This window comes from Amphibalanus amphitrite, unplaced genomic scaffold, assembly GCF_019059575.1.
Source record: "Amphibalanus amphitrite isolate SeventyFive unplaced genomic scaffold, NRLGWU_Aamphi_draft 001027F_arrow, whole genome shotgun sequence".
In the NCBI taxonomy this organism is placed as follows: Eukaryota; Metazoa; Arthropoda; class Thecostraca; order Balanomorpha; family Balanidae; genus Amphibalanus; species Amphibalanus amphitrite.
Genome location: NW_024882521.1, coordinates 76,320 through 88,751, shown reverse-complemented (window position 1 = coordinate 88,751; position 12,432 = coordinate 76,320). Strand labels below are relative to the sequence as shown.

The window sequence follows — 12,432 nt, the reverse complement described above, 5'->3', positions numbered from 1 at the left end:
AACAGCAGTGACAGGAAAAACAAACTCACAGAAAACAATGTAAAAGGATGCCACCATCTATCTCCTAGCAGTTACGACCTGAGGACGGATGCTGTCGGCTCCACAGCATGTGAACCACAGACTACTTGGTCTGTGGCCCGACATAAGTCCGTCCGTTGGGGACCGTCAGAGACGCTCCCTCACACCCCGAGACAATACTGGGATCACGACCTGTCACCCGGGACCGGCCGGCGTCCGGGCGACCCCGTGATGGATCCGTGCGACCCCCGTGATGGATCCGGGCGCACTGTGATGGATCCGGGGATACCGTGGTCACCGCCGGCCTACCACCGGTCTGTCCGGCTCAGAGGGCTGTCATCCCCAGACGGGCATTGGACGACATTGGACGAGCGCTGAATAAGAGACCGACGGATATACACGGCAGGGCATGCCGTAGCTGAAGAACCAATAGCACTCAGGATGAATGGTCGTTGCGCCGGCGGATTGGCCCGGGCAATGTGGCAGACAGAGCCTATCAGAGACTATTGCAGCCACTGCTCCGAGCCGGATATTACCAGCCGCTCGCAATGAATGGGTCGATGAATGCAGATCAATGAACAAGTTCCAATGAAAAGAGCCTTGTGACCAAATTGTGACCGAATCTGTTTGGACACGAGCCAAAATCAACACTGCTGGGCTAATGACGGATTATCCATGAGTTTCTGTCGCGCTGCGACGCACAAACACAAAGAAACACACCAGTAGTCGGCCAATGAGGAGCCTCGTGGCCTCTGGCCCGGTCGATCCAGACGGCCCCCGAATTGCCGGAGGCGGTCACGTGACCGGTGCAGGTCAGTGTGGTCGCGGGGGGAGGGCGGGGAGCGGGCGGCGCCAGGCCCACCCACACAGAATGCCACTTTTGCGGACAATGTGGGCAGCTGGACTCGCTGTTCAGCTGCCCATGGTTTTCGTAGAACAGACTGAGAATCCTCAGACATGGTTATGGTCTCATTTGCATGTAAATTGCAAATTAAGCTTGCCCTCAAGCATGTGTGTTCCAGTAATTCGCTTCAGGAATGAAACGCTACAGTTTTGGAGGTTGTTCAGAGATATAACACAGCGTTCTGCGGCACAATGACTCAGGCTCCACCACGGCGCCGGCGGATGTTTTGTGATCTGCGCCGAAATAACCGAACGCATATAACTCACATAACCTACCCAATATATATAGTTTATCAATTAAAATACCCACAGGAACCCAATGACTGTTGGCAAAAGGTATTTTAAATCATTTCTCAATAAACCCTGACGTATTTTACATTATCTCAATGAGCGTTTATGCGTGCGGGTTGAGAGATGATCCGAATATGACCGCTAATGTGGCCCGATCTGCTTGCTTTTCGCAAGGGACGGAGACGATTCCCTCCCACAGTTGGTTGATATGGACTCTGTTTTCGCAGGGGACGGCGACGACTACATGACGCTGTCTCTGATGGACGGCGGTATCAGTCTGGCCGTCAGTCTCGGCAGCGGGGCGCTGCGCTCCAAGGTGAGACCCCGTCACTCAGAACTATCTGCGCCGGGCGCTGTGACACCGCCCGGAGGGGTATATCGGCCACTGACAGCGGGGTATCGGGCCAGTCAGTGCTGGTTAGTGCTGTGTAACTAGCACTGGCCGGCGAGGTATCTGACCGCTGTCAACGCCAGTCGGGGCTGTAACGCCGCACCGGCTGGCGGACTAGCCATGACAAAGTGGCACCGACCGATGGGGGTAGCGGGCTATCGAGCCAGCCAGCGCTGTTCTATGCGAATTTTCGGCCGACACCTTGCCACTGTCAGCGCCGTTCAGAGCGGGCCGGCGAGTGACACGCTCTCAGCTCAGCGCTCGGCCGCGAGCCGCCGCGGCTGTTTAACGCGCGGCGCGCGGCGGCCGCTGACAGCCCGTTGACAGACGGGTGGCCGGTGACAGTCGCTGACAGACTGCGGCGCCCACGACAGACACGGCACCGGGGGCCACGCCACCTTCTGCGTAATTACACGAGAAAATGCGGCGTCGGTAGCAATTATGACGGAGGAGCAAAGGGAAGCATAAAAATGTTAATTGATATTGAAACGGGCTAAGTAAGCGAAATAGAGCTTGACGGATTTCGTCCACATAGACCAATGACGATTTATGACAATCTATCCGAATGTTTTGCTCCGCACGATTATAACGATCAAGCTCATTCGCAACGCTATAGATGAAAAGGGCACTGAACAAGACGAAGGATTAGTAAAAACAGACCCTATCGTTTCGGGCACACCACGTCAGTATAAAGGACAATGTCATAGATTTTCTTCGTTCTTCACTAATCCACATCTAAAACACCAACTAGTTTCATCTCATTGAAATAGCCACTGCCCATCTCACGCCACCAAATCGTTTCTGCGGCGCCGGCGACTCACGCCCCACCTCGGCTGAGCGGTTGCCCGCGGCGCGGACCGGTCGGCAGGCGGTCGGCGGTCGGTCGTCGGTGACCGATGCGGCTGTTAGCCGGGCTGACACGGCGCCTGCTGTCATATCGGCCCCCGGAGACGGGTGCCGAGCCGAGATCTGCCGCGCCGCGCCGCGGGGCGCCGCCGCACGCCGTCGAGCCGTGCCCGGGCGGCACCTTGCCAGCCGCGGCGACGCCCAGGCCACGGGCGGGGGCATCGTCATCCAAGCCCGGACCGACCGGAGCGTCGTCAAAAGGACGGGTTAGAACACCTTCATCCAGCTCGAAACGAATGTATAGGCACCGCCAACACTATCCATGCCACGTAGAGGACCCTTCTACGTCGGGGAACTGCTCAATGCGTAAAGCTCCTCTCCGAACTGCGTGTGGCGAGATTGATTTGCCCAGGTCAAGGACGCCCGCGCTCGTCCGTCGCTGTCGCCGACACGCCACAAACGTCGCAGCCTTGTGCCAGTATAAATAAGCGCTTGTGCATGGCTGACCTTATGATTGACGGTGACTGGCCGTGACGACATGGGCACGGGGTGTGACGGCGGCACTGCCAGACCGGCCGCCGGGGGTCGCAGTCGAGACCGACAGAGAACGTCGGCTCCGACAGAGTCATCAGGGGACGGGTCAACGAACGGAGGACGGGTCATCGGACGGAGGGCGAGGAGTGGGCCGACGAGGGCGTCCGGAGACCAGTGATGGAGTGCTTATGGAAACGAGGCGTCACGAGAAAAGCAATAAAACATTACCTAATCAGAAATACCTAATTAGGGTTGATGACGCCGATAAATGTGGGGAGCACATTTCGAAAAGAATGGTTGATCAGTATGAAGTCTTGTGTTTTCAAAGAGCGAGATGTTGAGAATATTCATATTTTTAGGTAATTCTGTAAAAGGTAAAAAAGGTCTTCATAAACACTTATTTTTAATAGTTGAGGAACGGGTCTGTACAAAACCTTGCTAAAGCTTCTAGTATTTATCAAAATTCCCACACTTCCAGAAACATAGATTCAGATTTACTCATCTATAACTTATCTCATATGGTTCAGAGAAATGAGCTAGCATCATCTTTCGACGGAACAGTACCCATTGCTTGACACTCGCGCACAACAGCCCAGGTACTTTCCATAATACACCATATCTCACGTCTTGAATCGCCGCGCTGGTGCGTGCCTGCACACATAAGCTCCGTGTTTTCGCGAGCGGCGTCGTTTCGGACGCGGAGGGTGACAGGATGTGTGGGATTACCCTCGGAACCCGGCCGCGTCGCGCCGGACGAGCAGACGCACCACACCGGGCCGTCGACGGATTTGCATCGCGGATTCAGATCGGTATCGCGGCGAGATGACAGGCGCATCGCGGATGAGCGATGAGCCGAGCCGGCGAACGGAATGATAAATGAAGGTCAACACACCGCAGAAGACGACGCCGGCGAGAAGATAAACAACGCCCGAGTTTCTCGACTGTTAGTCTCGCTAAGACGAAAAGGTCAAGGTCGTTCCGTTTCTTCTGTATGCCAAAGCCCGACACTAAATGCGGTTGAAGTTCGTCAGTCTTTTTTATTTGGACGCTCTCAGATGTAATTTTGGCAGTCGTGGGAAGGGCTGGAAAGCTGCTTCAAAGTTGGCGGGATTGATGCACGCATAATGTCGTCTGTCCAGTGTTCCGTGACAGCAGAGTCGGGTCCGTGATCACAGGATCTTACTCCATTACCACAGCCCAATGTTCCGTGACTGCAAGGTCGTGTTCTGTTACCAAATCTGTGTTTTGTTCTGCGACTACATGCTCGTGTTCCATTATCACAGTCCAGTACTCCGTCGTGACCAATGCCATGCTTCGTGAGCCCACAGTCCAGTGCTCCGTTATCAAATTCTGCTGCTCCGTGACGGCAGGATCGTGCCACATTGCCAGTCTTGTGTTCCGTGACTGCAAAGTTAAATTTCGTAACTGCAGACCAGTGCTCTGTGAGCACAGTCCTGTGTTCCGCGAGCAGTGTCCCGTGACCAGAGTCCAGTGCTTCGTGACAAAAGTCCAATGTTCCGTGACCACGAGGTCGTGTTCCGTGATCAATCCAATGTTCCGTGAACCCGGATCCTGTGTTCCGTGACTACAAGGCCGTGTTCCATTTGCACAGTCCAGTGTTCCGTTACTGCAAAGCCATGTTTCGTGACCGCAGTGCAGTGTTCCATTACCACAATCCAGTGCTCCGTGACTGCAGTGTCATGTTTCGTGACCGCAGTCCCGTGTTCCGTGACCGTCCGGCTCGGCACGGAGCGCCGTCTGCACGAGCAGCCAATGAATCTTCCGGCGGGATTATTGGTTCGAGCGCGGCGCCGGCGACCCGAGCTCCACACCAATAAAGGGCCGTCCAATAGCGGCACTGCCGGCCGGCGCGCGGCCGTCCGGCGCCACCAGATTGTAGCGTGAGCCTTTTCCAGAACGGCTCCCTCAGCCGGGCCATCACGGTTGATGGGCCACCGACAATGCGCTCCTCAGTAGCCCAGCACACTAAGATGTCGGCCACCCACCGCGGTAGCAGTGTTTACAGCACCTGTTGTCCGAGGACAGTCCTGCCGACATACCAAGTACCCAAACCACGATGTGTTGATGTGTTTGTCCCCGAGTCTCGCCAACAGTTCAGTTTTGTTTGTTTACGTATACTTTGACTGACTATTTCTCACCGTCTCTACTTCGCACAGGTGCGCCCGGTCGGAGTCAGTTTCCATGACGACCAGTGGCACAAGGTCACCGTCAACAGGATGGCCAAAGAGGTAAGGATGACCTACCTGAGGTCACCACTTTCTCGACCTGTCTCCTGCCCTAAGCGAGCGCCGGGAGTCGCGCTCAACTAACACACGAAAGCATGCTTGCAGCCTGGCACAGGCTACACCTTCTTTGTGTGAGCGTTTGTACAGATAACTTTTCATCACTTCCCAGCATTCTCCTAATTGTTAAACTTGTAACTTATTTCTAACGTTAAATGATGCCTATCGGAGCCTGCGAGGGCGGCTGGTAAAATATGAGTGGGCCATTTCTGACGACCAAAGTCAGGTCACCGCGATCACGAGAAAGAGCTAGGTGGGGACAATGAAGTGAGAGCCGTCCTCACCGAAAAGAGTCGCATAGAATGGTCCCACAGTAAATGGATGATTGAGAAGGACACTTGGGATGTTTAATCACTGGAAGAGCATTGTTAGATACTACACAATATGTGGACAATAAAAAAAAACTTATCTCAGTAGCACTTGCTGATCTGGCAGAGTATGGTTTAATGACGCGAGGTTCCAGCTAAAGCCAAAGAGGGATTGAACGGGATAGGTACAGCAAATCTCTGCTGCTCCGAATAGAGCCATTATCACATGTAGAGGTATGCCAATGGCTCTATGCCAATTAAAAAGAAAAAGGAAAAACAGTAAAATTGTTTGCGACAATCGACATCAATTCAACTCATGTAAACATTTTTGTAAAAAGTTGTTTATAAGCAACAAGTGAACGATGCTTACAGGTGATTGTACTGTTTTGCTTGACATTGTGGTCGTTGACGTCAACACTTCAGCTTTCACTCTCTTCTGCATGAAAAACACGATAACATCATCTTTGTAAGAAACACTGATGCTACTAATGCCTTGCCTTGCCTAAGACTTTGTCAGGTCTCAATTTTCAGCGTGTCTGTTTGTGTGTGCGTGTGTGTGTGTCTGTGTTGTGTCGGCGTGCCTCGCTAACGAACCGGCGGGCTTGTGCGCTTCGCTGGGAGCCGCGCGCACAGCTACCGGCCGAACCTGACACAATGGCTTTTTCTTTGGCTGCCGCAGCTCGTGGGCTCCGGACACAGCGTTTGCTATGTAAGTACCGCGCATTGCGGCAAATGTGTGCTCTCTGAGTACGGTCGATGGAAATGTGCTTTGTATCTAACGCAGGAATATGTGGTAATGAACAGTTTGCCATAAGCAATAAGCATTGACTGTCGGACGGTCGATAAACCGCATAATGTAATGTCCCTTTCCATCCTGCAATACGTTTACCATTATCCCCACAAAGACTATCACAGTTCACTTCAACAGTCAAATACGTCGAGCCAATTTCAGGATTATCCGAGAGCCAGCAACTTGATGGCCACTCAGGATGACACTTGTGAAATGTCTCTCGATACCTGTAACCTGGCCACGTCTCTGGAGGCGTATGACGTCATTCATTTCTCTCCGGAGTTCCCTGTTCATCCGCAGCATAGCTCAGACGTCAGCGAGTGCGAAATCCCTGTAACTGATCAGCTGGGTAGCTCAAGCTGTCATACCCACCACCAATCGCCAACAGCGTCCCAGATCTCGCCTGGAAAGACCGCGTCCCATCCCGCGCTCTCTGGGTATTCCCCGGGTCCGTCCCAGTGCAGCGAGGTCACCGCCTCGTCACTTGTCAGGTCCGCCGGGTCGGGCGGGAGGCTCCGCGGGTATGCCAGGTGATGGTCAGATGGAGGGAATTGGGACAGCTGCTCCATGGAGAAGATAGCTTGGGTTTTCCTCGTGTATAGTTGTGTGTCAGAGGTATATGATGAGGACGTGTTGCGCAACGGAAAGCCCGACAGTTACGAAATGCCTGGCGTTGTTCGGCATACATGTAAATAGTAACCGGAAAAATTCGTAAAAACTGCGTTATCTAGGTCTAATCTCAACCATAAAATATCCTTATGACATCAATGAGTCATCCGGATGGTCAATGAGTACGCTTCGGGTGACTTTTAAGTGTCATCCGCTGGCTGACCTTCGAGCGTACCCGGGTGACCTCCGAGTGACCCAGAGCGCCCCGTCCCCTGTACCGTCGCCACACGGGACGCCTGCGGCTGACCGGGCGGTGACCAATGGGCCCACTCGGAGGGGGCGGGGTGCGGTCCCCGGGCACCCACCCACCACCCCTAACGAGGCCGCGGCGACCCCACTGACACGGTGTGACCGATGGCCGGCGGCCGCGGCCCGGCCGTCACCGCCAGCGCCGGCCACAGACCGATGGCCGGCGCCGCACGGGTGCTTCAGAGCTGACCACGCCCTGCGCGGCACGCCACGAGCGGCGACACTCCTTCAGCCGGCGACAGCGGCCCAACAGCAGCTCCTTCACAGAGAACTGGTGGCGCCAGAGGGCCCGGACAGTGGTTCTGAGAGGTGGAGTGGAGTTGACAGGTGACCGAGGAGGTCCCTCTCGGAGGGAGCTGCTGGTGACTCGGACACGGTGTCCCGATGAGAGAACGGCTGATATACAGCCCGGAGAAATGCTCATTCAATGACAGATAATGAGAACACTTGGAAATCTAGGCAGATGACGATGGAACCAGGAAATGTCACTGCAAATCAGAATGTTACATCGTATTTATGAAACACACCAAACATGTATAGAAGCTTGTTCAATTGTGTTCGGTCTAAAGGGCTTCACTAGTTTTCTATTTCGCTGAATCACTTCAGCACATTTGAAACATTCTGCTAAAGTTGTCCAGAGCACATTCATTAAAACTTGCCGAGCGGAAAACAGTTGCGTCGCTGCCTGATGACGCATAATGTGGACCGAAATGAGTTCGCTGTCTGCCGCGCCAGACACTGTCATCTCCGCTCGGCGCTGCCGGCAGTAATGATGGCTTCACTCGGGCGGCCCATTGGACTCGTAAGGGGCCGTCCACTCCGGCCGGGAGGCCCCGCCAGACGCTGCAGACAGGCCGACTGGTACATGGAGCCCGCTACTGGTTCTGTGCAATACTTACAGTGACCTAACAGACTGAGCAGCGAGAGTCGCATACGCTGATGCATTGGACGATGTTAGGTCGAATGCAAATAAGAATGGACGTGGAAAGGGCCAGCTAACGCGGCTTGCCATAAATAGCGCATTGGCATGAATGCTGGTCACGCGAGGAGTTTGTATGTACCATACCAACTCGTGCAAACTCAGATTACGTGACGCTTGAAGCTGACTCCCGAGGAACCGGAGACTATTCGATGATCAGTCTGCGAACCTGGTGCCGAGTCGGCATACGACGCAATCAGCCCTCAGAACCGACAGTTTTGCTGACGGAAGGTGAATAAAGCGGGGCTCGTCAGCGAACTAGACAGGTGGCAAATTCAGGACATCTTCAACCAATAGAACAGACCAGTCTTGTTTTCATTCAGCTCTGATGATGCTGATGCTCTGATGATGATGTTATATTATGAGTTGAACATTTAAACAGGCCCGGTACTGTCAGGCAGTGTCAGTTGCGAGCGGACATCTCACTGCTGGCAGAGTCTCTCAGCTAAATATTAATGAGAGATGCCGGTGATATTAATGACCTAGCATGCGACACACCAGCATGAATATTAATCTATCTGGCGACATAGGCAAAACACTGTGTGCGAGGCAGTCCTGGCATAAGATTCGGCCTCCGGAAACAGCGCATTGTTTACGAGTCCACAGGTCATGATTCGTACCCAGAAACCTGTCCAGAAGCATTGGCATAAGCCTCTCTTTCGTAGAATTAAATATGCGTGTATTTATGTATGTGAACAGTGTATACGCAGTGCACCTCGGTCCTCCACACGTATCAAAAAGATATACTTAATTGACGAGCAATCAAATTTCTTCATGGATTGCAGCATTTTACCTCACAAAAATGAAGATGACATTCGTTCTCGGAAAAAAAAACAATATTCACACAGTAAAAGGGATGAAGGGATTAATTAAAAAAGGAACGCTTTTAAGAGGCATCATGGATAAAAAAATAGGAGCCCTAACTGAGCCACTGCCTACATGACTACGTTTACAAATAACCACCACTAAGTCCTGCTGACTCGAGCCACGACATCCCCTGCGACCGGAATTTCGCACCCAAAGACGTATGTACCCTTCTAACACCGTAACAGAACTCCGCAGATATCCCCTGGCCCAAACCGACGCATCCCTCTGACTCGACCTAGCCGATGCACCTGTGGTCCGAAGTATAGCAAAGACCGTCCCCGCTGACCCCCACCGCGCCCTCAGGTGTCTATCAACGTGGACGGCGTGTACACGGAGCGGGGCACCACGTCTGGACCCTTCACCTACCTCACGTCGTCGCGGCTCTTCGTGGCCGGCAGTAACGACACGTCCAGTCTGCCCGGCAGCCAGGCGCGACACAACTTCGTCGGCTGTCTCAGGAAGGTGGGTGTACCGGCGCGGCTACGCAGCCCTGCGGGGGAGGCGATGTATGGTCTGAGCGGAGCACGGCTTTCAGTCTCTGCGGTCCCTATCGGCAGCTTCTGACTGCAGCCAAAGGTCGCCGAATGGCGGTCCTAGGTCTCAGTGGACCCGGTGTGGCCACTGCTCAGAGTTGGGATTCTAAAGGTCACCCACGGGGCCGCAAGGGAAAATGTGGCGCCGAATGTACCGAACTTCTTGATATCAGAGTAGATATATGGGGCGTATAAAAGTCACTTGTAATGAAAGTTTAAAGTAGTAGAGAATAACATTTTCGGGAAATAATATCGCAGGCACGAATAAACATAAATCAGACAGCAAAAGAGAAAAGAAAAAGCGTAATTGTCATTAGAGGGATGCCCATGACAAGAACACAGCAGTTGCCATTTCAGAGGCGTTTATTTGCATTCAGCATCATTCCCAAGCAGAATCCTATTCTCATATATCTACCTGCGGGGTAAGCAGGCAGGGTCCGCCCCACTACTGGCGGAACGGGATGGTCAGCAGTCAGCACACTGCCTGACGTGGGTGGGTGAAACGAGAGCCATGCCCATTGTCGACTCTGCTTAGCATAGGTAGCCCGACCCATCCATACACACTTCGACCACGGCCTGACCCCTTCTCTATTCACCATGTTTCAGGTCGAGTACCGGGCCGACTCACTGCACCTGGACCTGATCGAACTGAGCCGCACCGGTAACCCGCTGATAGCCGTCCAGGGACGGGTCGAATACATGTGCCAGAGCATCGAGGCGGCCGACCCCGTGTCCTTCGCGTCCCGCGGCTCCTACCTGGTGAGTGGGGGCGACGTGCTGAACATCCTTCGCGTCCCGCGGCTCCTACCTGGTCAGTGAGGGAGAACTGGACGTGCTGAACGAACTGTTGGTGTCAGGGTTTTGTCTTCTTTGTCCCAGCAGGCTCCCGACAGGGGCTCGACTGGCGGTGTAGCTTCAGGGGTCTAGGTTATGAGCCGTTATGTTACCATGTTTGTAGTCTTCATGCTAGCAAAGTGCCAAACTGCTTTCAGGTGCTGTTTTCTTTTGTACATTTAAGTTCAACCATTTTCTTTGTAGGCTGCTTACGACAGGTGTTTAGTCATCTTTTTTCTCCCCGTAAAGGACGACCTGTGGTGACTCTTACACTCCATTATTTGATGAACTAGACAGTCACTGGGTTCCTCGAAACTTTGATCATGCAAGCATGTAAAGAATTAAGCAATATTTAAAGTAAATTAGCGTCTTACTATTACCAAAGTTACCAGAAGTTAATTACAAGACGGCAGTTACATTTGTAATTGCAGATATGATACGTCTGCCATGTAATCCAATCCCATTGTAAAAGAACATGGTGCAATGCATTATCAATCCATTAGCAGACTCAACAAATGCACTTACATCGCGGTCGACTATGACCATGAAAGCTACAAAGCTGTCAGACGCTGTAATTCACTTTAACTGGAACAAATAGTCCATGCGGCCACGTCAACAAACGTGGACCAGCGTTCGCTGTCCCGTCACCTTAGTCAGCAGTATCACGGTTATCCCACTGGTCACCCTCTGAGGCCTGGATGGACCCGGTCTCCAGCACATAGCACACAACGTCTGTCAGTGCCCCCTTGTCTGCCGGAGCTGTTCCGTGGCGCCTGCCGCGGTCGCCTGTCTGCCAGAGCTCGTATAGTGCCGCCCACGTCGGGCCATGGTCGCCGATATATACGACAGGAGCAGGTGTTGCCGAGCCGAGACAATATGCCCCACACTGTCAGCGAGAGACCAGAGGCGTCCGCCGGCCCGGCTGCGGCCTCTCGCCTGTGTAATTGGTCTGCTGAGGTGGCTCTTCCTCTACAATGGCAGCTGCGCTCGTTAAATGATCTCCAAACCCTCAACCTCAGACAGCGGAGGAGAGATGAGCCCGCCAGTGAAAGGCTCAGTGAACATTTGCTGAAGCGCCCGGTCACAAAGAACGCCAACAAAGGCGGACCATCCATGATCTTGTGAGGGGTGCGGCCGTTGGCGGTGCGGCTGAGTCACCCGGGGCCGTCTGCAGAGCGGGGTCACGTCGGTCGGTGACCTCCGGGCCGGGTCCGGGCCGGTCTCCGTCCCCTCAGCCTGCCTCACTCGATCGCTGGCCGGGCCGGCAGCAGTGCGGCCTGAGACCCATCGATCGACATCGGCCGCCGGCCCGCTATAGTGGCGGTGCCGTCAAACTTTGTGACGGCCGAACCCCTCTGCCCCAGCAATCCTAGCTGCCCAACAGCTCCGCGCTTTCTACCAGTTCTGTCGGCCACTGATTCCGCTGGCCTAGTTTCGTTAACTGCTTTACACAATCACCCGCCGCTGACCGCTGAACTCTCAGTGCCTTTCCCACGGCCGTGCAGTGGGGCCATCTTTCACTTCGACTGGGCGCAATGGCTGGTGCCAATGGTCCTCAGACCCTTCAGGTACTCTTGTCCGCTGAAGATACTCTTTTCTGTCCATCATTAGCGTGGTGAGCTACCGAGTCGCAGAAGGGGATGTCGCTCACATTTAAGCTATGACATTTTCTTATAAAAAGGTCCTATAGTCGGTCAAGTGCGTATGATGCCCTTAAAGTGGTCCCAGTTTAAATAGCTTGCAGCTTTCCTCGCTGCGTCTATACATGGGCGACGACCTGATGTACGACTTCCAAGTTCCAACAGCACATCACACTGTGACACAGTCTCTTCCAAAACCACCGCTCCCATTCTTGCAGCGCGGCCATACCATACCCGCCCAATGAATCGCGACCGAGGACAGGATTTCGGTATCGGC

The 12,432-nt window shown here is 53.7% G+C and overlaps 1 protein-coding gene across 5 annotated transcripts in view; it reads left to right on the top strand.

Annotated features, from left to right (window-relative positions):
* LOC122369347 (neurexin-1-like) overlaps positions 1-12,432 on the top strand; it is a 64,667-nt gene that overhangs the window by 22,007 nt on the left and 30,228 nt on the right. For 3 of the 5 annotated variants that reach the window (XM_043344027.1, XM_043344026.1, XM_043344024.1), the window contains exons 4-8: positions 1,440-1,528; positions 5,161-5,232; positions 6,274-6,303; positions 9,452-9,610; positions 10,288-10,440. In XM_043344027.1, coding sequence (XP_043199962.1) covers positions 1,440-1,528; positions 5,161-5,232; positions 6,274-6,303; positions 9,452-9,610; positions 10,288-10,440 — 503 coding nt within the window. The remainder of the gene's footprint in view (positions 1-1,439; positions 1,529-5,160; positions 5,233-6,273; positions 6,304-9,451; positions 9,611-10,287; positions 10,441-12,432) is intronic. The other 2 variants (XM_043344029.1, XM_043344025.1) reach the window with 1 other exon arrangement.